The sequence below is a fragment of the Geospiza fortis genome, unplaced genomic scaffold (genome assembly GCF_000277835.1).
Source record: "Geospiza fortis unplaced genomic scaffold, GeoFor_1.0 scaffold212, whole genome shotgun sequence".
Classification (NCBI taxonomy): domain Eukaryota; kingdom Metazoa; phylum Chordata; class Aves; order Passeriformes; family Thraupidae; genus Geospiza; species Geospiza fortis.
Genome location: NW_005054644.1, coordinates 209,327 through 234,344, shown reverse-complemented (window position 1 = coordinate 234,344; position 25,018 = coordinate 209,327). Strand labels below are relative to the sequence as shown.

Genomic DNA, 25,018 nt, shown 5'->3' with positions numbered 1-25,018 from the left:
CTCAGGTTGTGCCTTCTCCTCACACTGAAGGCTGCTGCTAAGGAATGTTCTCAGATGTGGTTTTCCCATCTGGCAGCCTAGCAGTTGGTTGGGTTTTTGCACTTTGGGTCCAGTTGCACACTCTGCCTACTCCCCCACTCAGCACAGAAGAGAGAATCTGCATCTCAGAGGTACTTGGCACCTTTCAGGGTAGCACTTACTAGATGAGGTTCTACTTGAACAAGAAACTACTGTGGAAGGGTGTGAATACAGAGCTAGAGGGAAGAATTACAGGATTTTTTTTTCCTGATTTAGTTCCAATAGGTAAAAAGCATCAAGTGAACACTGCCACAAGAAAGTTCAGTCTGTGCACCTCATATACTCCCAATGACCTTTCTTACATGATTGCAAGTCTGAAAAGTCAACAGAATCTAGTAGATTTAAAATAACATAAACTTTTAGGCTAGTAACAAATGTAAAGCTTAAGGAAAACCTATTTGAATTAAGAGAAACCCAATTTGTTTTCCCATAAAACTTTGCATTTCAACCCAGCTGGTTGGAATTAGCAACTCTATATGTGGCAGGTCATTGAAATGATCTCAGGATGGCATGGCTTTCAAAAAGATTTTATAGGATTTTCTTCCAAGTCAGCTTCTTCTCTGCAACTGCTGTGTCAATTCCAGCCTTTTAGCTATTGCTTCCACCCAAAAATGTGAGGAAAGTTCAATGACACATGTTGTCTGTTAGGGAGCTGCTCTCTCCCATCACGCACTGAAACCCAAATGGTTTTACTGCTCAGGGGAACAATACAACCCTATACAGCACTAATGCAGCTGGAAAACAACCAGGAGAAGCAGGAAGGTGGGGGAGCACATCTCCCTTCACTCCTGGGCTTTGCTGCTGAAGAAAATGTCTTCTCAGCCTCTCTTGCTGTGAGCTGCTAAAATAGAATGTATATGTTTAACTGACTTGAAGACTTTTAAAATTAGTGTGTCGTTTCTTCTACTGCACTTACCTGGACAGGAGAGCAAAGCCAAGCTTTCTTACTTTTTCAACTTTGAATCCATTTTCTCAGCTTTGAATGACTTAGTCCAAAGAAAGAAACATTCCTAGAAAATGCTAGCTAGAATGAAGCCAAAGGTAAAGGTGACAAAAGATCTTCTGCACAAGGGAAGCTGAAATGATAAACTTCAGGAAAAACTCACCTTAAGAAATGAAAAGCCTGACCTTATTTTAAGTTATTGTCCCAGCTCCCTCAGATTTCTGCATGTCATCAGAAAGCAGTATTAACTCATTATTAGTTATGGCAGACTTTTAATTGCAGGTTTTTGTTTTTTTAACTGAGAGTAATTGTCAGTGCAACATTCAGACATTTACTTCATTTTTAAATGTAAAACAGTTTTCTGAAAGAACAAAATATATGCATATGGGTTCAAAACCCACAATCTGGTTATTTATTTCTCAGCACTGTGTCCAAGCAGTTTATTTTAGGGCTGATCTAATATTACAGTATTGGAAGCTGCTACAAAATCATTTCAGATAAGTGACTTGTCAGTTCAGTTAAATTGATTGCATCTGGAAAAGAGATCAGTGTAATGTGAATTAATTAGAAAAGTAATAGCACATTCAGAAGTAGAAGATGCTTTTGCATTTGATTCATCTGATAAGGCTGAGACAAAACTACTGAAGACAGACCGAGGAGGATGGATAAAGGATGTAATCAGGATTAAAATGGGTACCGTATTGCCTGATGTCCACGCAGATCTGGTCCCCTGGAACTGTCACATTGCTCTGAAAAGATTTGATGACTTCACAAGTTGACCAGATGTTATAGAACATAAAGACAGGCACAGCGGAGAAGCCGAAGACCCCGAGCCAGGCCACTCCAAGCACATAGGTGAGGAAAACAAACTGGGCAGAGAAAACACAAACACTTTGTGTTTATCTTTGAAAAGACTATTTAAATTTTCCTTTAAAATGCTTCAAAGTAATCTTAAGCATTCTTTCAGAATTCAAGTGAGAAAGCATTTCATTTTCAAGCACACAAAATCAGTATTCTCATTGCTTACAAATACTTTGGTAGGTAAAGTGCTACAGAGAAAGTAATTCAGACATTTCATCAGCCTGCTTGAGCAAACAGATTGCCCTCATGTGAAAGAGCAGCCCATTGATTTCTCAAGATTCTCAACTAAGCAGGGATGCTGGATGTAGGCTAAAACCAATAAATTCTAACAAAAATCAATTTAAGGGGTTTTTTTAAATTAACTGTAACATACTAGCATTTCTATACAACTTGCAAATCAAAACCATGCAGTGAATCAATGCTCACAAAGCTCTCCCACACTCCCTGATGTATTGAAATCAATTCGGAATGTAACATTTGAAAATACCTACTTTTGCAAACATACCATGACTGTTAAGAGCAGATCAGAAGGATTCAATTGGTCTAATACTCACTGCCAAGCAGAAAATTAATTACTTCACTTTAGAAAATCATGGATTTATCCACTAAAATTTGCTGGTTTGGGTTTGCTCTTTAAAAGAAACCACTACATTACATGCATTTTCTTCGGTTAGATTAAAAGATGTGGCACTGATTGCTTTGAAAATCTCCAGCTTCCTCCTCCCACTAAGCCCCCCCTTTTCCCTCCTCTTCAAAGTGTTATGGTGAAACAGTAGCTCTGGCATCAGTTCCTAGCTCCCTCCTCCTGGTGAGACCAGGATTTGGATTCCACTTGGAAGGTGGGGGAATGCAGTTACATCTCGTGGGCTCTCTTTTCACTGTTAGCTGTGGCTGTTCTCTCTTAGCTGTAGTGGGCTGGAAAGGCTTCACTTTCAGTAAAGCACTGGTGCCCTACTACCTTAAAATTTGTGTGCCAGAGGACAACAGCAAGGATGGGAAAGGCTCTCAGGGGGGAGGATTCTCAGCCTGACCCAGAACAAGGAGCTGAACTAATGCTGCAGTGGTGGAAGTTTGCATCCCCACAGGTTTTTTCCAGAATAACCCTACAAGTATTTGAGCAAAAGCTGAACAATTGGCTAGGGTTCAGTCAAGGGAGGTGGTGTGTGGGGAGGTGGAAGTTCTTGCAAAACTATGGCCCATAAAACCCCAGCTAGGCTTTAATTTAGAAACAACTCCACTGGAATACCCTACTTCATATTAGATAGCACCATACACCAGACCTGTATGTTTTGTGTGAGAATTGAAAATCCTCTCTTTGGATTTTGGGAAGGACCAAAGGTTAAAGGATTTCTGTAGATACACTACAAATAAAACATGAGTTTGCATGTGTGTATGTGGAAGTGTGCATGAGAGGAAGTGCATAAAGCCTTTAAATCCTAAAACAGCCAGGAAAAAAATACACTCACTCTCACATTTAATGTGATAACTGTGGGAAATGGCTATTCTGCATTACCAGAGCCAACACAAATAATTTAGGGAAGATGGAAGCCTGTCTTCTGTAGCAACCTTATGCAAGATGGGACTGCCTTTCAGGACTTTGCTCAGTAATGTAATGAAAGAAGAAGTAGAGGAGCTCTTGGTCAAAATGGCAAAAGGTCACTGTATGTCCAAAAGCCTGTTGCCTGTACCCAGCTGCAGTCACTAGTCTGTTAAACATTTTATGTCCTCACAAATCTTGTTCTAGCCCTAAGGTTTTACACAGCAGCACACAGGCACTTTTCCTGTCACCACCAAACATTAATGCAGCTTATAAGAGCTCCAAGCCATTTCTCAGCTGGTAAATTCTCTCCTTCATTGTATGGACAAATATGGACAAACATGAAAAAACACATTTTTCTGCCCTATTTCCATGTGTCACACTGGTATTTGTATAAGCAGCTGACAGTCATGTGCCTGCAACTACTCAACTGCACAAGCAATTGTCTGCACTGATGAGATGCATCGTGGATCTGTATGTTTCTACTTTATTTTGGATCTTTTGAAAACACTGCTTTAGATATAATTTTGCTCCTTGGTGAAGACCATACTTTCTGGGAAAAAACTGAGCAAATAGCCACTAAACTGGATAATTATCAGATGCCTTATTTTTATTAGCTCTTGAAAGATTCAGTAAGTACCCAACAGCACAGTGGAAAATTGCTAACTCTCATGAAAATAAACATGCATCTCTTTTGTATTTAACCAGCTGAAAGTACATATTTTTTAAGTTCAGGATATAGACTGTATATTAAAATGCAACAATCACATCAAAAGCCTCTTCTCTTTTCACCCACACTTTCCCGTGGGCGATGTGTCATACTGCTTAGCTTCCTCCATAACTACGAGCTTTGAATTCAGATTTTCAGTAATAGCTTTGAAATCTTCTCTCAGAAACATAGTTATGGCTGTTCTTGCAGAGTGTGCCCTTGGGGACAATGTGGGTGAGAATCTGAAGTTTTATTTTTAGTTAAACTTTGCTTACAATTTTGTTCTAACACAGAAGTATGCTGAAGAGAATATGGCTGGTAACTTCAGGGCTTTGCGAAAAAGCCTCGCTATTCTATCTGTCTGCCTTTTGCCATCTGCAAATCAATACTTGATTCAAGTGCAAAGATGTTATGAAGCTTCATTCATTCATTACTGTTTGTTGAAGGATCCAGACACTCGAGCACAATTGACTATGGAAGTCAGAGCCATTACAGTTTGATATTTAAATAGCTCTGCAAACCACAGCCATTTTACCGTCTGCCTTTAAGCATTACTCAAGTGTTCCGTGTTTAAAAGCACGAATTTCATTTTGGCCCACATTAAGTATTTTAAAATTAGCAGTCTCCTCAGTTTACTTTAGACCAGTGGGTTCAGCTTTATGACAGGGGAGACCATGGCAGCCCTCACCCAGCCCATCTGCAGCACTTTGATTTAACCAAGCACCCCTGAAGTTCAGAGAAGAACCAAGACATGGATTGACCCTGATCACCTACAAGGAGTTAAACAAAGAAGGCAACAACGTTCTGTTATTCAAAACCCAGGAATCAAACTGAACCCAACAGGTTTTAGGCAGCAAAGACTGATGTTCCCATTCCTGATCCCACTCACCATTCCACTGATGCAGCGGCCACAGGCTGTTGTTTTGAACTCTCCATGCAGCTCCTTCACAGCACTTGTTGTATAAAAACCTTCCGCCAAAAGGATTATGCCATATAAGAAGAAAAATGATGCAATGCCATAAATTACATATTGCATTAGCTGTATTCTAAAATGGAAAAGAAAGAAATAATATAATTAGATTTCAGTCCTAAAAAAACAGTCAATCTTCTCAAATTATAATAAATGAGAGACAATTCCAAGAAACAAAGTTCAAGGCTCCTTGGCATTTGAAACAAGCAGGCTGCAGGAAAACACTGTTACAACTGTGCCCCTTCCCAGGTGAGCAATCCTGATGTGCATTAGTCCTGCAGCCACCTGAGCATCCCCTGTTGGTGCTGCAGTCCTTGCACTGACTGGTGTTAGTCACCATGTTAAAGCTGCAATTTCACACCTCCACTATGGAGCTTTTCCTTTTTCCTCTTACTGCTCCTGACACCTAACTTGGGAATGGCTGACAGGGACAATGCAGGGCTTTGAAGTGGCAAAGCCTGGAGCTGCAGCCCTGACTGAGCTGCCAGGCTCTGTGGTCATTCCTTTGGCTTAGGGAAAGGAAGTAGTCCCTGAAATTCACCATTTCCACCCGTGAAATCCGATTTACTTAAGTTTGCAAAAAATTCTGAGTTCAGCAATATTTGTCTGATACAAAACTCAGTAAACATGCAGTGACTTCTCCAGAGGCTGTTCTACAGCCTGGAAGGGTAGTTCCCAGTGAGCTGGTAGTTTCACTGCTTTAAGTCACAGCAGTGTTGAGTGCCTCAAAATGTTAATTTTTTTTTTTTAATGGAAGAGTTATTTAGGAAATGCTTCCGTTTTAGGTACTCTGGAACCACTCAGAGGAAGATCATCTCAGGGCACACGGTAAAAGCACTTCCCTCAGATGTTATTTGACAAAGTTCTTGATTTCTTAAAAATCTACCATCTGCAATCACACTCTAACAATATTTCTCCTTTAGCTAGAATAGGTAGATGAAAAGAATGATTCCTAGATATTATCAATCAGATTCTGTATCCAAAGCTAATTATCTTGGAGGACCAGAATTCCAGATCTCCCATACAACATTTCTGGTCTTCAAAAGTCATATTTTGTTATTAGCACGATTTCCCTGGAACTTCTTAAAAGGAATTTGATTGTTGGGATGGTCATTTTTGATGAAGTTATTCACAAAACCAAGAGGTTAATTTTATACATCCACACTACCAGTTTTCTGAGGATAAATATGCTTTGCTCAAGATATTTTTTTCTGATTCTTGCCACTCTCCACCAAGTAGCTGCTGGCATAGATCTCCAAAGAGCATCTGAATGTTTTAGTTTAAGGAAAATTGAAGACTACCATTTATATAGCTAAATGTTACCCTTGTATCAAAATAGGATCTTGCTCATTTAAAATTTTATGTGGGAAGTGTTATCTTTGTTTTCCAAACTGATTAAAAATAACTGGATAAATCTGTTGCATCTATGCTGTAAAGAACAAAAAAATTAACTCAGGATTTGAGAGAGTGTAGAAGAAATCATTTCACCATCATTAATAGTCCAGGAGAGACCCAACACATTCTACCAGAAATCAGTAACAGGAAAAGTGGTTAAAAAAGTCTATTCCAAAGGGTGTGTTACTAACTTTTTTTTTTTTTAATGTTGCTGTAGCCTCAAATTTGCTCCTTTCTAACAACTCTTCTCCCTTCTCACCCCCTTGGCTCCACAGCGGCGAGCCCTGAGCTGCTTTGGTAGGAATTATGCATTTCCCCAGCTGCTGGTGCTGACATGACAAGAAACATTGTCAACAATTCTCCAAAACATAAAACTTGCTGCCTGTGACTGCTGCTTTTGCAATTTCTTCTATTTTGCTCAAATGGAGACTGATGCAAGCACAGGGTATTTTGTTACCCAGTTGCTGAAGAACAGCTGCTTACATTTTCTCACTAAATTTTGTGTCTAACTGCAGGGCCCTGGTGGCTCATGCCCTGGAGCTGGGGACACACTGCAAGCCAAAGCCAGGGACTGAGTGTGGGCAGTGCTGGAAGGGGGGACCCAGTGGGGAGCAGTCCCAGAGCAGGTCAGGGTACAGAGGGTCCTGTGGACAGGGGAAGCCCTGAAATGCTGTGGGACCAGCACCAGTGCTCAGAAGGCATGCAGCAAACTGGCAGATCTATGCCTGCAAGCACACACAGGGAGTCAGTGAGAACAGAAATTAAAAAGAAAATAAGAATTAAGTGTGCTGCATAGGGCCCTGATATCAGAGTCCTCAATATCACCTGTCTGGCGTGCTGCCTGTGCACTCCTGTGTGAGCCATGCCTACTGTGCTCATCCCCTCATCACAGCCACACATGGCCAGGCTGGCTGCTGGACATGGGACCAGAGGCAGCACTCCAGGCATTCCTCTGACCTCACAGAGAAGCCTTGGGAACATAAATGACCCAAATATTTCACCTGTGGTTATATCCAAAGGCTACATTTGTAGATCTTTCCCCTTTTTTCTCTCTTTTTTCTCCTATACTAGTCCAGCTTCTTCTGAAGAGGGAGGGTCAGAACCATGCTTCTTTGTTATTCCTGACATCCTTCCAACCGTATGTCATCAACAAAAACTAAATCAACTCCTAAAATAAAATTGTTACCCCTTGTTCTGTTACAACAGGCCCTGCTACCAGTTGCTCTTCAGCTCTCTTGTAGGTCCCTTTGGGTGTTGCAAGTTTGCTCTAAAGTCTCCCCAGAGCTTTCTCTTCTCCAGGCTAAACAGCCCCAACTCCCAGCCTGTCTTCACAGAAGAGGTGCTCCAGCCCCCTGATCATCTTGGTGGCCTCCTTTGGAGTCACTCCAGCAGGTCCATGTCCTTCCTGCATTGAGCACACCCAGAGCTGGATGCAGCACTCCAGGTGGGGTCTCACCAGAGCAGAGGGGCAGGAACACCTCCCTCACCCTGCTGGTCACACTGCTTTGGATGCAGCCCAGGATATAATTGGCTTCCTGGGCTGCAAGTGCACATTTCCAACTCACGTTCAGTTTTTCATCCAACAGCACCCCCAAGTCCTTCTTGGCAGGGCTGCTCTCAATCCCTCCATGTGTCAGCATGTGTTGATACTGGGCATTGCCCTGACCCATGTGCAGCACCTTGCACTTGCTGCTGGTGAGCAGCATGAGGCTCACATAGTCCCACCCCTCAAGGCTTTCAAGGTCCTTCTGGGCAGCATCCTTCCCTTCAGGTAAGCAAACTGCACCCCTCAGCTTGGGTGCCATCTGCAAAGCAGCTGGGAGTGCACTCCATTCCGCTGCCTGTGATACTGATGAAGATATTAAGTAGTGCTGGTCCCAGTGTAAGCAGGCATACCAGGACACACACTTTGGCTTCTTTTGTACGTCAACACCAGTAAATGACTGAGCGCCGCTACAAAAACAAGCAACCTAATTCTCAGGGATGGAGATTGAGATTTGAATCCATCTCTGCTTGTTTAGCATGAGGGTGTTATGATGAATAATGGGAATGGGAGGCATACTTACACTTCACTCAGCAAAGCATGGTCACTGGCAGTCGTGGAGAAGTGCTGCTCGAGGATAGACACGGTTCCCGTGAGCGCCACGTGGCCGCAGCCACAAAACAACGCTACCCCCGAGAAGCAGAGAATGGTTGCCACGAGTGAAGCATATGGCACTCCTCCTAGGCACTTAATGCAACATTCAAAGCAACCTAAGCAGAAGAGAGAAAGCAAAAGAAATGTCATGAGCAAAAAGGAAATTATGAGGAAAAGAATATTCGTCCTCCACTTGGTAAAAGCCAGAGGGAATAAAAGGCCCAGGCATTGACATGCTAAGCAAAAAATCTATAGGTGGTACAAGACAGCATCACCCTCTAAAGCAGTGACCTACAGATCTGTTGGTATGGACTCAAAGCCCAGAAAGTGGGCTGAGTGCTCCTGTCTTTACAGGATCAAGAGGAGATCGATGAGACAGCCTATGAAATGGAAAAAGCAAAAAAATCACTGTCTAAAGTGATCCATTGCAATTCAGCTGCTCATCTAGAGCTCACCATGTTTCAGCTTTACTAATGGCACCTATGCTGGCAGCAGTCTGGGAGCTAGACAGGCAACTACTCAGGAAGCCTTTTGGACAAGTAGGACATGCTTTGCACTTTCATGAGAACATGAATATATTTAGGTCCACAAAACTTAACTACCCCACACTCTCCCACTACTCTGAAATTACCTTTTTATATAAATCCACATGAGGTTATAGGGATACAGATACTTTTACAACAGAACAATTGAATGGGGTCCAAAGAGTAACAATTTTTGTCAAGGGCAGCTGTATGAAGCTGTATTACATAGACAGTACATTTCCAGCTTTTTATAGGATACACTGGATTTACAGTGATCCCTGAATACAGTTTGCAGTATCACAATCAAGTGAAATGCATTGTTTAACTGGTCTGAGTTAACAAATCATCCCCCCCAGAGCTGCTATTTGTATGAACACTGTAATAAGGAGGTTGCAGCTGAATTGCCAGGTTTGTTCCAACTGCGTGGCCTGAAAACCCATCTGCTTACAAAGCTGGGAAATGTAAATCGGAAACAAACGCAGCTTTTAACTGCGCTATAATGGCAATGGCAATCCATACCAATTCATTACTTCAGGGCGATGGCATTAAGCTGTCCCCATTAATGTGCATTTCATACAACTGCAAAGAACACAAGCCATTAAGACAACGCTTAATGGAGCAGCCAGCGTGCAGGACAGCCACTGCTGCTATGGCAAGGCGCTACATGGACAAAGCATTTGAAGGCAAGGAGACAGCTGGCAAATAAGGACATCACATCTTCCCACCCAAAATATTCCTCACAAAGATCAGCAAGTCTCCAGCCACCACATGAGGCAAGTTTATTTTTATCCCCCTCCCTTTCCCACTAATGAATGAGTTGCAGAGCAGGCGCTTCTATGAGGCACTGGGGAATAACATGCATCTGATAATTGAAAGATTTCCCATTTCATAAGTGAGAAACTCTTCTTTTAGAGAGTCACTAGCAAATGCCCTAGTCAGGCTTAAGCAGCTATCACCATCAAAATTACTTACTTCACTAACTGCTGACAAGATTTGATTGTATAGAAACAAGCCTGGAAGGTTTTATAGTCTAGCCCACAGCTGGAGTCCACTCAGTAGGAACTATCTTCATGACAAAAATACTGCCAAATGAGCAAACACTGCAGCTCAGCAGTGACAGGCCAAACAAAATCCAAATGCACGCTATCAGAGGAAATCATCTCTGGCTTTCATTTTATCACAGAGGTCCAGAGCTGAGTTCAGACAACATACCTTGCAGAGCAATCCTCTGCTCAGGGGAATCTGCCTGCGAGCAGCTCACATGCAAGAGCAGCCACGCACGTGAGCCTGGCTCTCCTCCACAGCATCTGGTCCAAACCCAGAGTTAATCCAAGAAATGCATGCACCTGATGCAGGATTAGCCACAAAAGATTATCCAAAAGTATCGATCTCTGACCCAGCAGACAACACACTTGTGGTCACAGCACAAAATAAACCACCTTTCGAGCCACACTCCTAAAGCAGAGACCCAACACCTGATCATTGCTTAGTGTGGAGAGGTTGATCACTTAAACTGAGCTGATCCCACAGACTGCTTTAGAGAAGGATCCCATCAAAGACGGAAAATAAAAACAGCTGGAAGTAAAACCAAGAGATTGACAAGATCCAAAAGAAAAGCTGTTGGTTTCAGAAAATGGGAGCAGCCTGACAAAGCTAAAAACTGGTGTATACCCAGGACTGATGTTTAATACCCCATACTGCCAAGCCAGCTTTCCAGGCCACTGGCAGAACATTTGCCCTGAGGAGTTTGTTGGATCCCTTACCCAAACACGACAGTATCTGCCACTAATCCACAGACCCTCAAACACAAGGTAACAGTGGCAGAGCCGCTCTCACCTCTCAGCAACTGGCAGCTGCACAGATTGTCTTTGTGGCCATACTCTTTGTCTTCCTCTGCAGTCCAAGTAAAAAGACATCACAGAACTTGGGTGGCCAAGGGTATCTTGGCTTTAGACACCCTCAGAGATGTCTAAAGCAACCACATTATTCTGAACAGAGAAAACTGCCCATATGTGGAACTGCAGGAACTACTCACCTTGACCCCAAGACTAAAGCAGGAATCAGAGAAACTTTGGTACACCTGGAAACAGCACACAGCCAGCTTGCAAGCACATGAAGCATCCCAAACCAGCATGTTTCCAAGAGACAGCATCCATCCATACATAGTCATTCTGCACTCAAATTGACAGCAGAGCTGCACAGCCTCCTGCCAGAGGGTAACTAACTGCAGGATGCAACCTCATCTCAGTGCTGGGGCTGCCAGACCTCCCCCTCAAATCCCACTGTGAATACTCTTTATGAGCAGATTAAAGCCATGCCTAGCCCAAGCAATATGGCCGATTTAATAATTTTAACACATTTAAGCCTAAAACAATACTGCCAAGAGCAGCTTTCAAAACCAGCTACAACGTGAAGCTCATCAAGAACTGAGATACGCTTACCAAGCTTCCCAAAGAAGCACTGAAGCAAAGCAGAGGATTTCTGAAAACAATTAAGAAAGCTTTCCAGGAAACCTTTATGTTCTCTCTCTGCAACTCTTAAGTCAGCAACTATCTTCACACAGTACAACTGAAACCCCAGGAAGATGTTTGCCTAGCTCATGTTCACAAAATAACTTGCTAACACTCTGCTGACAACTGCAGGCTGAAGGCCTGTGAACTCAAGCTGACAAAAATAAGTAGCATTAAAATAAGTTCAGCTCCAATTTTCTGCTAGTTTTTACTTTCCATATGGCCAAAACGCTGCACTGTTCAGCTGTATATCCACTTCCAATGAAACAGTATAAAACGATTTAAATATGAAACTGTACAGCGCAAACACACATCACTGCATCTTCCCTTTCAATGGCCATTTTGTGCAAGGCATCACTAGAACCTTTTGTGCAACTCAGCAGAATAAAAACATTTTTTGTCCTCAGGCTGGTGAGCAGCAGTTGCCATGGAGGCAGGTTAATAACAGCCCAATGATTTGCCCAGAGCTGCCTGTGATCTTGGCTACAGATTTAACACACTCTCAGAAGGAGGCCAGCTAAAACAAAGACTGAGATTATTCTCTAGGGAATGAATGCTATTAAACACACACACACGCACAAATATTCTTGCTAAAGGACAAAAATAAAGGGAAGAGAAAGAAACAGGAACTGGCCATTCTTTTAATCTCCTGGCAGCTATCAGTCACAGGAAATTGGTAAAGGATGAACCTACATATGTACATAAATCGGCAATTGGTTGCTTAATGTATGATGAACAATTATACAATCTGCTCAGCAGTGTACAGCCTACTGCATGCATACAGGGGCTTAGCCATTCAATTTCCCATGCCAAATGGTGATTGTGTGGCTAAACCGCCTTTGGTACTTTAAGTACAGCTTTAAGATTTAAACTCAGAATGGCAAGGTAGTAGAGAATTAATGGAAAATGGTCTTTAAATAAAAAGAAAAAAGAAGCCATTCTCACACAGTACCTTATCCTATTAAGGTCAAATCTGTGTTTTGGAAATTACAAAGGACAATGCAATAGGATCAGGTAGCTTCCTTGAGTATTCCTAGGGCTTGCTCTAGGAATATCAGATCAGGTAGCTTCCTTGAGTATTCCTACGGCTTGCTCTACATCAGTTCTTGAAGCCCAGACTTGAAAAGCTGAGACAGGCTGATGTTCACAAAGCCCTCTCTCAAAGCAAAGCATGGAAAACATGCTGTAAAGAAAGAATATTCACACCTCTTGGACAGAAAACCAGCCTATCATCTAATGTTCCAAACACCTCCCAGGCTGTACTAGCACCTCAGTGCATCTCAGGTTCTAACCACTGGTCCATAGTCAAGGTCACTATGGAACAAAAAACCACGGAACCAAGAAAACCTGAAAGGAGCTTTGAAAAGTTTTCCATTTCAGGGAGCTAAACCTCCAGGATCCTGTGGCTGTCTTTGAGTTAGTTCCCAGTTTTTTTTCCTTAGATGTTTGGTTTCTTCCCCTCCCATGAAAGATAAAGCAATGGGCATCATTTTCTCCTCGTCACTTACTTCCTGTAATTGTGTAACACATTTTAAGAAATGCTGGCCTGTCAGACACCAGCCCAGTTAATACATTGCAGAAATTGCACTTCATGTTTCACCATGGAACCACAATCACGTGGGGAGGAACTGTTCTAACAAAAGGAAGGTTGCAAGAAATCCAAGGGAAGAAAGCCCTAGATAACACCTTAAATGAAAGCACTAGATAGATGACATCTTAAATGCAGCCATCTAACTAAATTTGGCTCATTACTACACATCCACAGGAGCCTAGTGTTGGTAGCATCACTCCCAATTCACAAATAAATGTAAGAGGACAACTCAGTACTTGACATTTACCTCCTGCTTTCCCCAGTGTTGAAGACTACCCAATACCAAGCATGAATAATACCCTTGGAGGCCTAAACCACCATGGATTTTTGTCAGAAAATGAACTTTATGTCAATGAAAGCAACTGCCAATTTTACTGCCACCCACCGTATGTTTGAAAATTTCCATTCTGAATGGTTTATGCATGCTAGGATGTACATTTTCCTACTGCTGCATGATAGGCAGCCACAGGAGAAGCAGTGAGGGATGTGGGAATAGGCTAATACCTCGGAAGCAAAATTGGAATTTACCTCTTTCTTCTCTGCATGAGACTAAGCCAGTACCTGGCAATAAGATAACTCCTCACATCTGTCACCCACACCTGCAGCCAAGGGTCAGTGGCAACAACACAACAAGATAAAATATCTAACCTTACAAGTGTAAGTTTAAAGCCTGTGACAAATTTCTTTCCATGCTTTAGTAAGCAACTAAAATAAAAAGGCTCTACATTTAATCACATGGAAGTCTTTGTTCAAGATCTATCCTTATTCATTCCTGTTCATCTTAAATTTTGCTGATTTACAAAACATGACACAAAGCAAAACCTGCTGTTACTACTTAGAATAAATGTTCACTCACCAGTGGATTAACATTAAACAGATTAAATAAGTGATGAACTCAAATAGAGAAAATCCTTTCTTCTCCTTCCACAAACCACTTAAGGCTCTTCTACAGAAACTTCCTTTCAGTATTTCCTAATTTTGCCTTTTTGTCCTACACAAATAAGAAGTTGTGAAATTAACTTATACTGAAAATTAATTCATAAGAGCCAGAAAACTTAATGTAAATGCACTTTAGTCTAGCCAGATTGATAATCTCCCCAGTGTATTTGCATTCTCCTCTTCCAGGGTTATTAATCAATAGCTCCTTCCTGGCCAGCAGTCCCTGTGGTGGAGGGGACATGACCTTTGGAGAACACTGCCATCAGGGCTGCCATGAAGGATCAGACCTGAAATGCAGCAAGAGCACCTCTGTTATCCCTCCAAGTGGCCAGCACAAGATGCTTCTTTCAGGTAAAAACCTGTGAGATCTGGGGTAGCCTGATCCATCCAGTAAATCTCACCCCAGCCTCTAGTATTTAAGAGCTACCTGAAGAACAAGTAGCTCCTTTCTGAAGGTCATGAGCTTTAATTGTAACTTCTCCAGTTATTCTTGATACACATACAAGATATCTGGTTTCAGCACTGTCATACAGCTAGTTCCCCTCTTCTGAAAAGGTATTTTTTCTCTGTTATCAGTTAGATGCTTCCATATTCTTGTGCAGAAGAGAACTAAAAGTCCTTGCTCACACCTCCTGTGCTGGAAACCAATGCAGAGAATGCAGGAGAACTGGTGCACACTAAGAATAAGCATCTCGCAGCCTGGAGGAACCATTAGCAGACTCTTCTTCAAATCCACAAAGCACTGAGTATTGCTGTGGTACTGTATGAGAAATGATATCAAGTGCTTTCTGAATTTGTCTGCAAAAATACAGTAAGCACAGGTTTAAAATCAAGCACTTTTTTTTCTTGTACCAAAAAACCCCACAAACAAATAAACAAACAAACAAACAAAAGAGCTCAAAGAAACCAAACGGCCTTTCAGAGGATATCAATATCATCTACAGCAAAAGCTATTTTTTTTTTTCTCTCACTAAGGAAAAAATGATGTTCAAATTGGAGAAAAGGCTGTTTCACCATGGCAAGATTTGTTTCTTCTGAATGGTGTTAAATGATGCAGAGAAGACTCTAAGAACAGATAGCAGTAATCATAACCTTATTTTTTTCCCTTCCAAATCTCTTCTTCCCAAATCAGCAGTTCTGACAGGAAAAAAATTGCACTCACATTTCTGGAACCAAACCTGTTTCATGCAAAGACAGATTATCTGAATGTGTTTTTTACATGCCTTATCTAGTTTACCTTCTTCAAATTTAGTGAAATACACACACTCCCCATCTATATCATTCCAACCTCTGCAAGGCTCATTAAGCTCACAGGTGTTCTGTTTTCAGACAGTAAAATCCTCAGAATAGGAATCACTACATCCATACTTATTGCAAGTGCCCATCCCAGCTGTTTGCTGTATGAGAGAAAGGAGTCAGACCTGCACAGGAAGAACACTGCTGCCCCACAAGATGGTGGGATGAGAGAGTTGCTCTTGTCCAGCTTTATTGCTTTTGGACAGAGGTCAGGCAGAACTTCATTTTACTTCATGTCTCTGTTTTACTTTTGGCCTATGAAACAGTAGAATCCATAGCAGAAGAAAAATACCTAATTTATACCTTGGAAAAGGCCTTACTTCAAACAGGTTTCAATGAGAATTCTTGAGGGATATTTCTTAGCTCTAAGCTACTTCTGCAGGAAAAAAATTAAGCTGGTGATTTAAAAAATAGACTTCTCACATAAGGGACAGATCAGGCATTATTGATAAATGCTTTGGCATTATTTCTCCTGGAGACTTGTTCTAGCATTTACTATCCAAAATAACCCTTGGGATTCAGTGCAGCCTGAGCATGTGGAAATGCTCACTGGCATGCAGAGCTCAAAGTTCAAACACACTGCACCAGCAAGGGCAGCTTCAGGTCCAAACTGGGGCTGTAACTCTCAGCTGAAACATCAACAACTCACTGCTCAACAGGCCTGAAGACCCTCCTTCCTTTCTGCCCTTGCTCTGGCCTTCCTCCTCTTGCTTCCCTTATTTTTTCCTCCTTGAAGAAACACTTGGGAAGTTCAACATGCTGGAACTGCTGCTGCAAAAGGTGCCAGCCCAGGAGATAATTTTGGACAAACTCAAGGTAGAAAGGTAAAAGAGATGAAGCAATGGGCAAACTGCCTGAAGGTCTAGACAATCTCAGTGTGGAAATACAAAGGCACCTAAGCATTATGGTTTCATGGGCGACTTCCATAGCTCTGTGAAAATCTGTAAGGACACTTGAGTTTCCTTGATCCAACCATCCTCCAGGCCCACCTGTATCTTGGCTGACGTGATTTTGAAAGCTGACTTTTACTGTAATCAAAGGTGAATATCTTACCTGGAAGAATGGAGTTGAAACTCTTAGCTCCACCTTTTTGCCAGCTGTAACTCACCTCACCCTCCACCAGCCTTCAGCACCCAGCAGGAGAGCAAGACTTTAGCCTCACTGGATTTCAGCCACCGCTATTGACCGCTTCCCCAGTTGACTCCTCCCTAAGCTATAAAGAAGCAAACAAGAAACACAACCTCTCTCTCCCTAGAGCTGAAAACAGGCCAAAACTTGTGTGTTTGTGCATTGTGCATGTGTATGTGTGGGTGTGGGGGGTGCGTGTGTGTATGTATTCCAGCCTGGCAGATCTCAGATTCAGAAGGTAAATTCTCAATTTAAGAGATAACTGAAGATGCAAAGATCTTCCCAGACATTCATCCAACTATGGAACAAGAGGAGTAATGAGAAAACTGAACTGTAACTGTAGAAGTCCTTTGTTCTGCAACAGCTTTCATGCTATTATTTCCCCAGCTGAATCCCCACCTCATTTCCAAAACTTGAGCTTGTTTCCGCAAAGGAGCAGTAAGGCTGTTTCAGTGAGATACTCCACCTTCACATGCCCTTATGTGCTCACAGAGCAGCTGAAACACCTCCCAGCAGCTGGGGGAAGCAGGTTTCAAAAAAAAAAAAAAATTCCATAAAGCAAACAACACCCACACAACCTGGAATAGTGCCTACAGCTAAGCTCATGTTAAACAACTACTGCAAAGTTTCTCTTTCTAGAGAAAAAGATGGCACTTTGCTTTCTGGGAAAAAAATTCTTTTAGCATTTTGAAAGGCTCAAATTAAGCTTGCAGATGTTCTGGGGATCTCTTGGCTCCAGCATTGCAGTGAATCTCCCACACTGACTCTTCCCTAGTTGCTCAAGAGCTGGATTCAAGCTTAAATTAGGGAAGTGAGATCATGTTGTGTACCTGGAGACCCTGGAAGAAGAGGTGGATGCCATGAGGACTGCCACAGAAGTGCCCTCATAGTGATGCCCATTTGGACACTGACAGAGGAGACAAAGGCACCCAAGAAATCCTGTGGTTTGTCAAAGGAGCACAGGTTATCTCAGCACAGCAGCCAGTGCCACCCAGCAGTGGGGAGCTGTAGGCCAGTGCTGAAGGGAGGCATCTTATAGCAGGAATTTGTGTTGGGGCTGAAGTGACATCTTCCCTGCAAGCTAAGGGACAGGAGAGAAGACCAGCATTTTCACGGTGGCTAATCCATCACTGGCAAGTTGGTTTTACTCAAGATCTGTTCAGAGAGGTTTCATTTTTGCCTAAAAGACTTTTAATTTCTTTAAGTGTAGCCATTTAAAACATCTTCCCTTGAACTGGCATTTCTGGGCTCTGGTGGGGGCAGGGGGGTTTACACCATCACCAAGAACCCTTTCATCCTTAACTCCTTCATGACAGGCATATTTACCTACATGCTAGCTCAGAAAGATTCCCAAGGCAGACTGAAAAGGGTTCAGTTGCCTAAACAAGGGTTTCTAGCACCATTTTAGGTGCCAGACTCCCAGCTGCTGTAACAGAAGGCTGTGCATCTCTGTGTCCTGGCTCATCTGTGCCAGCACATATGGACATGTCTCATCACTGGGGACAGCTGAAGGGGCCCAAGACCCTGATAACCAGGGTCTAGCCTGCTCCTTCCACATCCTTCACAGCTCAGGAAGGCAGCATTCATAATCTACCACCACTCCCTGAAGCATTTCTTTTGTGTGTAAAATATCCCATGTGTACTAAATGTGAAGTTTGGAAATATCTTCTATCAGCCCCAAACCTGTCACCCAGGTAACTTGTCATAAAATATGGTCAAATGAATATTGATACTGAAGACAGAGATCATAATTTGTGACCTAAGTATTTTTTGGGGAAAAAGCCATTTGAAATACATAAACATTTGAATCCTAAAGCACAAGAGCAGGAAAATATGATGGGAAGGGGAAGGATGAGGCAGCAAGCTTTGGTGAATATTTCCCTGCATTGCTATTAAAGTCTCTGATGCGGAGGCAGGCCTCTCCAGCAAACAAGCTGTCAAGCGGGCTTCAGTCACTCAGCTCCATAAAGAGAAGAGAATTCTGGATTGAGCTAGCTGCAAAGGCTGTCTCTGAGCATATACATCCCTTGCTGTGCTATCCATCAGTCAGACTGGAATTTTCTAATGTGATCAATCACAGGCTTGATTTCAGGTGCCTTTCTGAGATGCTTCAAAACTCAATTCCCCCACAGACCCTTAAAATAAGGCTTCATGAAAAGTAAATAGGATCTTCTTGAGGTCTCAAGCCAGACATCGAAAGGACAGGCATGGAGAATCACCAAACCATTTTTACAGCCTCACCTGAAATTCTCCTCTAGACTCTCACAGATGCATTTAGTGCTTCTAGCAAGGGAAAAGTGCAAACCAAACCACAGAATATTGTCTATGAAGCATAGGCTACCAGTGAGTCAGATTTGCTGTCACTGCTTTAGTGTCATTTCTGCATTTGTGGTTGATAAGTCTGATGGATTCATCCACATAAACCCCCAAACCATTTCATCTCATCCATAAACAATTTTGAAGCAATTGGGAGCACAGTTAAAAGGAAGCTGTCCCTCACACGACGCATTATTGTCTTTCAAGCATAAACAAGGAAATTCAAATTTATGTCAAGTATTCATACAAAAAGAAGTAGGCTCCTTACAGCCTTAACAAATAAAACAAGAAAAACAGAGGAACGTTTATCTTAAATTGTTAGGACTACTGCAAAGCATTAAGTTTATGCTACTACCATTTCTGATCTCTTCATTTCCCTTTCACCCAGCCCTTTATTTACCTTGAATCCCCAAAGGACTAATATTGCCTCTCAATGCTGGCACATGATGGTACCGGTGTGGCCTTGAACTCCTGTACATCCAGTGGTACCTGCCAATTTCCATTTCTGGTCTGGTGATCACTGCCAATTTTAGGTGGTAAAAAGTCAGTGTCACCAGCAAGTTTTAGTTCAGTACTTTCAGTCATTTAACTTTAAAAACAAGAGCCCAGAAAAACACACTGTAGTTTCAGAACTGAAACAACATAACCTTACAGACTAAGGGAAGCGATTAGGAGGGAAGATCAAGAGGGAAATGCTCACACAGGTGTTAAGAAAGGTTGAATAGCTGAAACTCTACCTAGGATTTGAGTTAAAACACATAAGGAAGAGCCCTCTATTCCTTACCCCCACCCACTCTCATGTCTCCCTGTCTTTGTCCATGACAAAAAGCTCTGCTCCAGCAGAAAAGGAAGGTAAAGTCATGGAAAATCACGTTACCTGTTTTTTAAAAAGACACTAATGCTGTCAAAGAAAAAGGTTATTCCTTCATGTCAAGGTAGGGCAAACACAAAGGTTTGCACTGATACTTTCGTACATTAAAAAATAAAAGTTTGGTTTTTATATCACCTAGGCTTTATTTCACCTAGGCTCTGCTCACATCCAAAAATCTGGACCAAGTGGGTTGAAAATGATTTGTTCCAGGTTCACTCCTTGTCTTTCCAGAGGAAGCCCAGCAACAAGACCCCACATGCAGTAGCTCACCTCACCCACTCACACACTCATGGCACACTCACTGGCACAGGGTTTCTGTGCCCCTGAAGAGGCAGGAAACAGCATCAAACCACTTCTGAGCCTACATGTCCCCATTGCTACCACTATGGCCTTGTCAAAGCTGTCAGGGTGACACTGACAGACCTTTATTCAAAATGCATCAGAGTGCCCCTCTGCAGGGGCTAAATGAGAAAGCAACCATCATTTCTGGCTGAAGCAAATCCAATTCAGCAGCATTTGGGCATGTGGAGAACGTGAAGGTTGTGAGGATGAAAACCCCATCTACTGTAGACTAGATTAGAGACAAATTTCAAGGGGCAGGAGAAGTAGAAATGCCATAAATTTCTATCCTATGAGGGGCTCAGAAGGTCCTGGACCAAGTCCCTCTCATATGGTTTTGCTGCTTGTGCAATGAGGAGTTTGGCACAGCCACATTTGCATATGTCAAGAAGAGAAAAAAATCTTGGCCTTGAATCCAAATGCTGGATCTAGAGATTTAAACCAAGAATTTGCTGGTCTTCTTTATCAGCAAACAAACTCCAATACTAGGAGTCTTTTGGGTTTTCTACATAAATTTAGCATCAATGGCTCTCTAAAGGATACTTTATGGCTTGGTAATTTTCCCCTCTCTGCATCTCACACGCAAACCAGCAAGCAGGTATCAGTAAATCTTCCACAGAAGACATTATTCTGTATCGTGTGGCTCACTCTTCCTCTTAGGAAAGACAAATTCCACATCTTATGAGCATAACAAAATTCAAAATGTGTTGAAAGTACTGTTCCAAAATGATTGCACACTCTCAGGATGATATCATCTCCTTCTGTTCAGAGAGGAACAATCCTGCTTGGGAGATCACAAGAAAAGCATAAAAATGGAATTGGATACAAAATTATTGGAAAACAAAAATTGGAAAACAAAAATTGGAAAACAAAATTCTTCGCTAGTACAGCATACCTCCCCTTCTCTGCCTCTCCAATGTCTGCCCACTGCCTTTTTACTTACTGGACACTGGTAACAGATTCAGATTAAAAAAAAATAAGATTAAAAATAACCAACTGCAAACACTTCCAAAAAGAAAAGAATTATTCATTTGTACTGCAGCAGCATCTAAGCCAAACCTTCGACATCAAGAAGATTTTATTCTACTAGCTTGAACCCAGTTTGAGATTTCTCCCGCAGTTGCCACAAAAAGCACTTGTTCAGAGCAGCAGAGCAGGCAGTTCCTTTTCTCCCTTAGCCTGGGGGAATGCTGGTGAAGTCACCTGTCTGCTGTACAAACATCAAACCCTGAAACACAGAGACATCATGTAAACTTTGTAGCATCATTTCTGTAAGTGAAAATATTCTATGGAGTTGGTTTCTTTAATTAGCAATTTCTGGTTTTGCAGTAACAGGGCTCCTTTCATTAGCTGGCAGCTCAAACTCCATAAGGAATCTCAGTTTTTCCACTGCTCTGCAAAGAGCCACTTAGCAGTGGCTGTTTGGTAGCCCTTAGTGCATGCATGGCATGACCTTTGAAGCTGAAGAGTATCTTGGGTGACTTTGCTGGAACCCACTCAGGCCCACTCACATAAAATCAACACCAGGTCAGAAGCTCCCCAGGCTTCAGTGGCTTAACAACTTCTGCACACAGTCTATATCCATTGGAATTTAACTCTGTACCCTGAATCACTGGGAAAGGAAAGAGGCTTAAGGGTGTCTTTACCTTTTGCTTTTTGAGTAACTAACTGCACTAATTGCATCCCCTGGCCTAGGTTACAATATCCTCCACCCACAGCCAAGCTCGAGGCCTCCTGTCAGAACCAGGTTGTCCTCAGTCCTGCACAAACACAGCAGCTACAGAACTGACAATGCTTCCATGTCACACCACACAGGCACACGGATGGCAACTGTGGTGTTCAATATTCATTGGGATGAATCATCTTGCACGCCTGTAATCAAACTCAGTGCTCAACATCCTCATGCTTGCTGCCTTTATCTTATGGTTTTAGAGGAAACACAGTTTTAATATTCATCTGTCTCAGCTGATGAAGCAGTCCATGGGAGCAAAGAGAGGGTGTTGTCTGGTCATTGATGATCTGGTGATGAATAGTGGACAAGGAGCAAGGTTGGGCAGAAAATGGGGAAGGGTCACAGTAACTGAAGGAGACTTTCCCCCCCTCTTTGCCCCCTTTGCTCCTGCTGCAAAATCCATTGTGCACACACAGTGCCATCTGGGTTTCCCCCACCCCCGTTACCATATCCCATGGCACATATGTCTAGGTTTTCTGCTTTCACGAGGTTGTTCAGACCAGTATGAGTACATTCTCCGAGTATTTTTCAACCCCCTCCTATTTAGAAACCAAATCCTATTCATTAAAACCTAAATCACTAAGCCTGCCAAATTATTATCCCCAGAATATTGCGTGTCCCAGATTCTCCCAGGGCTGGACCTCTCTTCCTACAGTCGTATTCTTCAGGGACTTAGAGCAGTTATTGTTGTCAGTGGATCTGAAACACCAATCAACTGCTTAAAATTGGGGAAAATATGCAGCGTACTAAATATCTTTGAATGCCTTGACAGCTCTGATACCACTGTGTGAGCCTTACATTAGGTGAGTACCTTGGAAATTTTGGTTGATGATCATAACACATTTTTAGAAAGACTTTTTTATCCAGTGTGTTGTAATGAAAAATACATCTGTGATGCATCAGAATGTCAGAAACTCACTATGCAAAAAAAACTTTACTAAAAGTGAAATAAACTGCACGACAATCCATTCCTTTCTCACATTGCACTTTACAGCTTCATTTAAACACAACTGTACAACTGTGTGCAATAGTGTAAGACAAACAAAGTATTTTCTTGCTATTTTTGACTAGTATATACTTGTCTATTTAGAGCTTAAAAGCTGAAAAATGGCTTCATATACCATAAAAATAATAAAGCTCACAGCTATTACTAACCACAAGGTCTTCTTTTATCAAGAGAACATAAGCAGGGAAGAGCCAATTAAAAGGGACCTTTGGTACAGCTGCTCAAACTGGTCTTCATTATTCCTCAGCAGAGCATAGGCAATTTGAACATCATATGTATTCATACAAGGAACCTAAACCCTAGCATCGGGCTTTCTTCCATCCCGTGTGTAATTGGTGAATTCACCATGGTCATCCACAGTTGGGGTTTATTTTCTTTTTTTTTCTTCTTTTAATTTTTTTTTTATTTTGCAGCTTGGTAGTATTTCTCACAGTTAAATGAAAAGGGAAACTTCTTGTCTCTGCTAATGTGTATCAGGATCTATATCCTTCACTGCTGATGCAAAACGGCATTTCGTTTTTCTTATTTATTCCACCTCAGTAAATCTGCCTGCCCAGTCCTCACATTGTGATTTAATTCAATGCCTGCAAGATAAACCCTGTCATTTGTAATAATTTGTAAACCTTCATCTTTAAAATGCATCCAATCTGTCCTGCAGCCCTGCAAAGTATCTGTTAAACATTTTGCTTCAGCTTTCATGGTGTTTTCCTCTGATAAGGGCTGCTGATACACAGCATAAAGCTGACTTATTTCTTATCTCCATCAACATGAGGGTTGTTCCAATTCCAATTAAAAAAACTGGGACAGCAGCCACTCATCTGAGTGCAGAGAAACAAATGTCAGATAAACACTGAATCCATCAGCTGGGTAGTATTGCTGCCTGAATCAGGCAGGGGATCCATGAAAATTATTAAAAGATAGCATGGTTTAGGTCTATACAGTTCAGGAAATTTAAAATGTCTAAATAATCTTCAATAATTTTCATTTATCAATCTGTAATTATTCATAAAGCACATTAGCTTGTGCATACTGTCTCAGCTACACTGCAGTCCAAAATAGCTGGCTGTCCACATTTGCCACAGAGATGGGAAACACAACCCAATACCTGTGTGGCACCACTGCTCATGTATGACTGCTTTGGGTGCTCAAACTGAAAACAGACCTCGCTGCTCATGCCAAGTGCTCCAGCAGCATTGCTCTCCAGGGTTCTCCCAATATTGGGAGACCTGTACACAGACATCATGTAGTCCTAGCCTAACTTCCTCCAAGTATTTATTCCACAAAATGGCAGCACATCATCATGAAGGTCCTTGCATTGAAAACACACCCCAGAAACAGGCAGCTTAAAATTCTAACTAAATAGCTTAAAAGCACGATTTGCTATCAGATAAATGCAGATACTTTCCCAGAACATGGCAGTGAAAAGCATACTGAGTGTGAACTTGAGTACCCAAAGCAGAATGCTCATGATCTTCCCTTGCTCTGTCCTAGCAATAGCAGCATCACCCAAACCCCTTCAGATGGTGGTTTATCTCCTTAGGCTTTGCAATTAATTTCTAGAAGGAAGAGTTAAAAGACCCTGTGAAAGGACTTCAACTGCTTCAAGCTGTGGCAGTTGCCTTGAAATCACTGGATCTAGGGCATCTCATAAAGGATGGCCATTACCAAGTCCAGATAGGACCCTAGAGGAAGAAGAAAATATTGCAAGGCTGGCAAGCATGTGAGCCATAACAAGTAAGAGATGTGGTCCAGAGAGTAAATTAAATCTTCTGTTCTGTACCCCAAAATAAAGCAGCAGCATTTTCCTGTGAGTTTCTTTACACAGAGAAAAAGCCCATTTTCCTCCAGAGGAGCTGCTGGTGAAAGAACTCTATTGAAAAAATCTGACATTTGAGAGGTACGTGATGCCTGCTGAGCCCATCTGAAAACCCAACTGGACTCGACAGATTTAGCACTTTGGAAAACCTGACCCTCAAAACCAAATACATCTTCTCCATGACCACTTCACAGCAGTAACTTTGCAGGGGATCTGGTCTATTTGTTTTGCTATAGAAATTAGGAGTAGGACTGTTTCAGCTTTCTGCATTTTAATTTGCTGTGAAACAAATTGAGAATTTAGAACAGAGCATACAGTGA

General features: G+C 42.1%; 1 protein-coding gene across 4 annotated transcripts in view; it reads right to left on the bottom strand.

The window, feature by feature from the left end:
* The window catches only part of GPM6B (glycoprotein M6B), a 32,499-nt gene that overhangs the window by 5,431 nt on the left and 2,050 nt on the right, over positions 1–25,018 (bottom strand). For 2 of the 4 annotated variants that reach the window (XM_005430508.2, XM_005430507.2), the window contains exons 2-5: positions 19,335–19,454; positions 8,560–8,746; positions 5,018–5,174; positions 1,719–1,890 (exon numbers count right to left, since the gene is read on the bottom strand). In XM_005430508.2, coding sequence (XP_005430565.1) covers positions 1,719–1,890; positions 5,018–5,174; positions 8,560–8,746; positions 19,335–19,454 — 636 coding nt within the window. The remainder of the gene's footprint in view (positions 1–1,718; positions 1,891–5,017; positions 5,175–8,559; positions 8,747–19,334; positions 19,455–25,018) is intronic. The other 2 variants (XM_005430509.2, XM_014311054.2) reach the window with 1 other exon arrangement.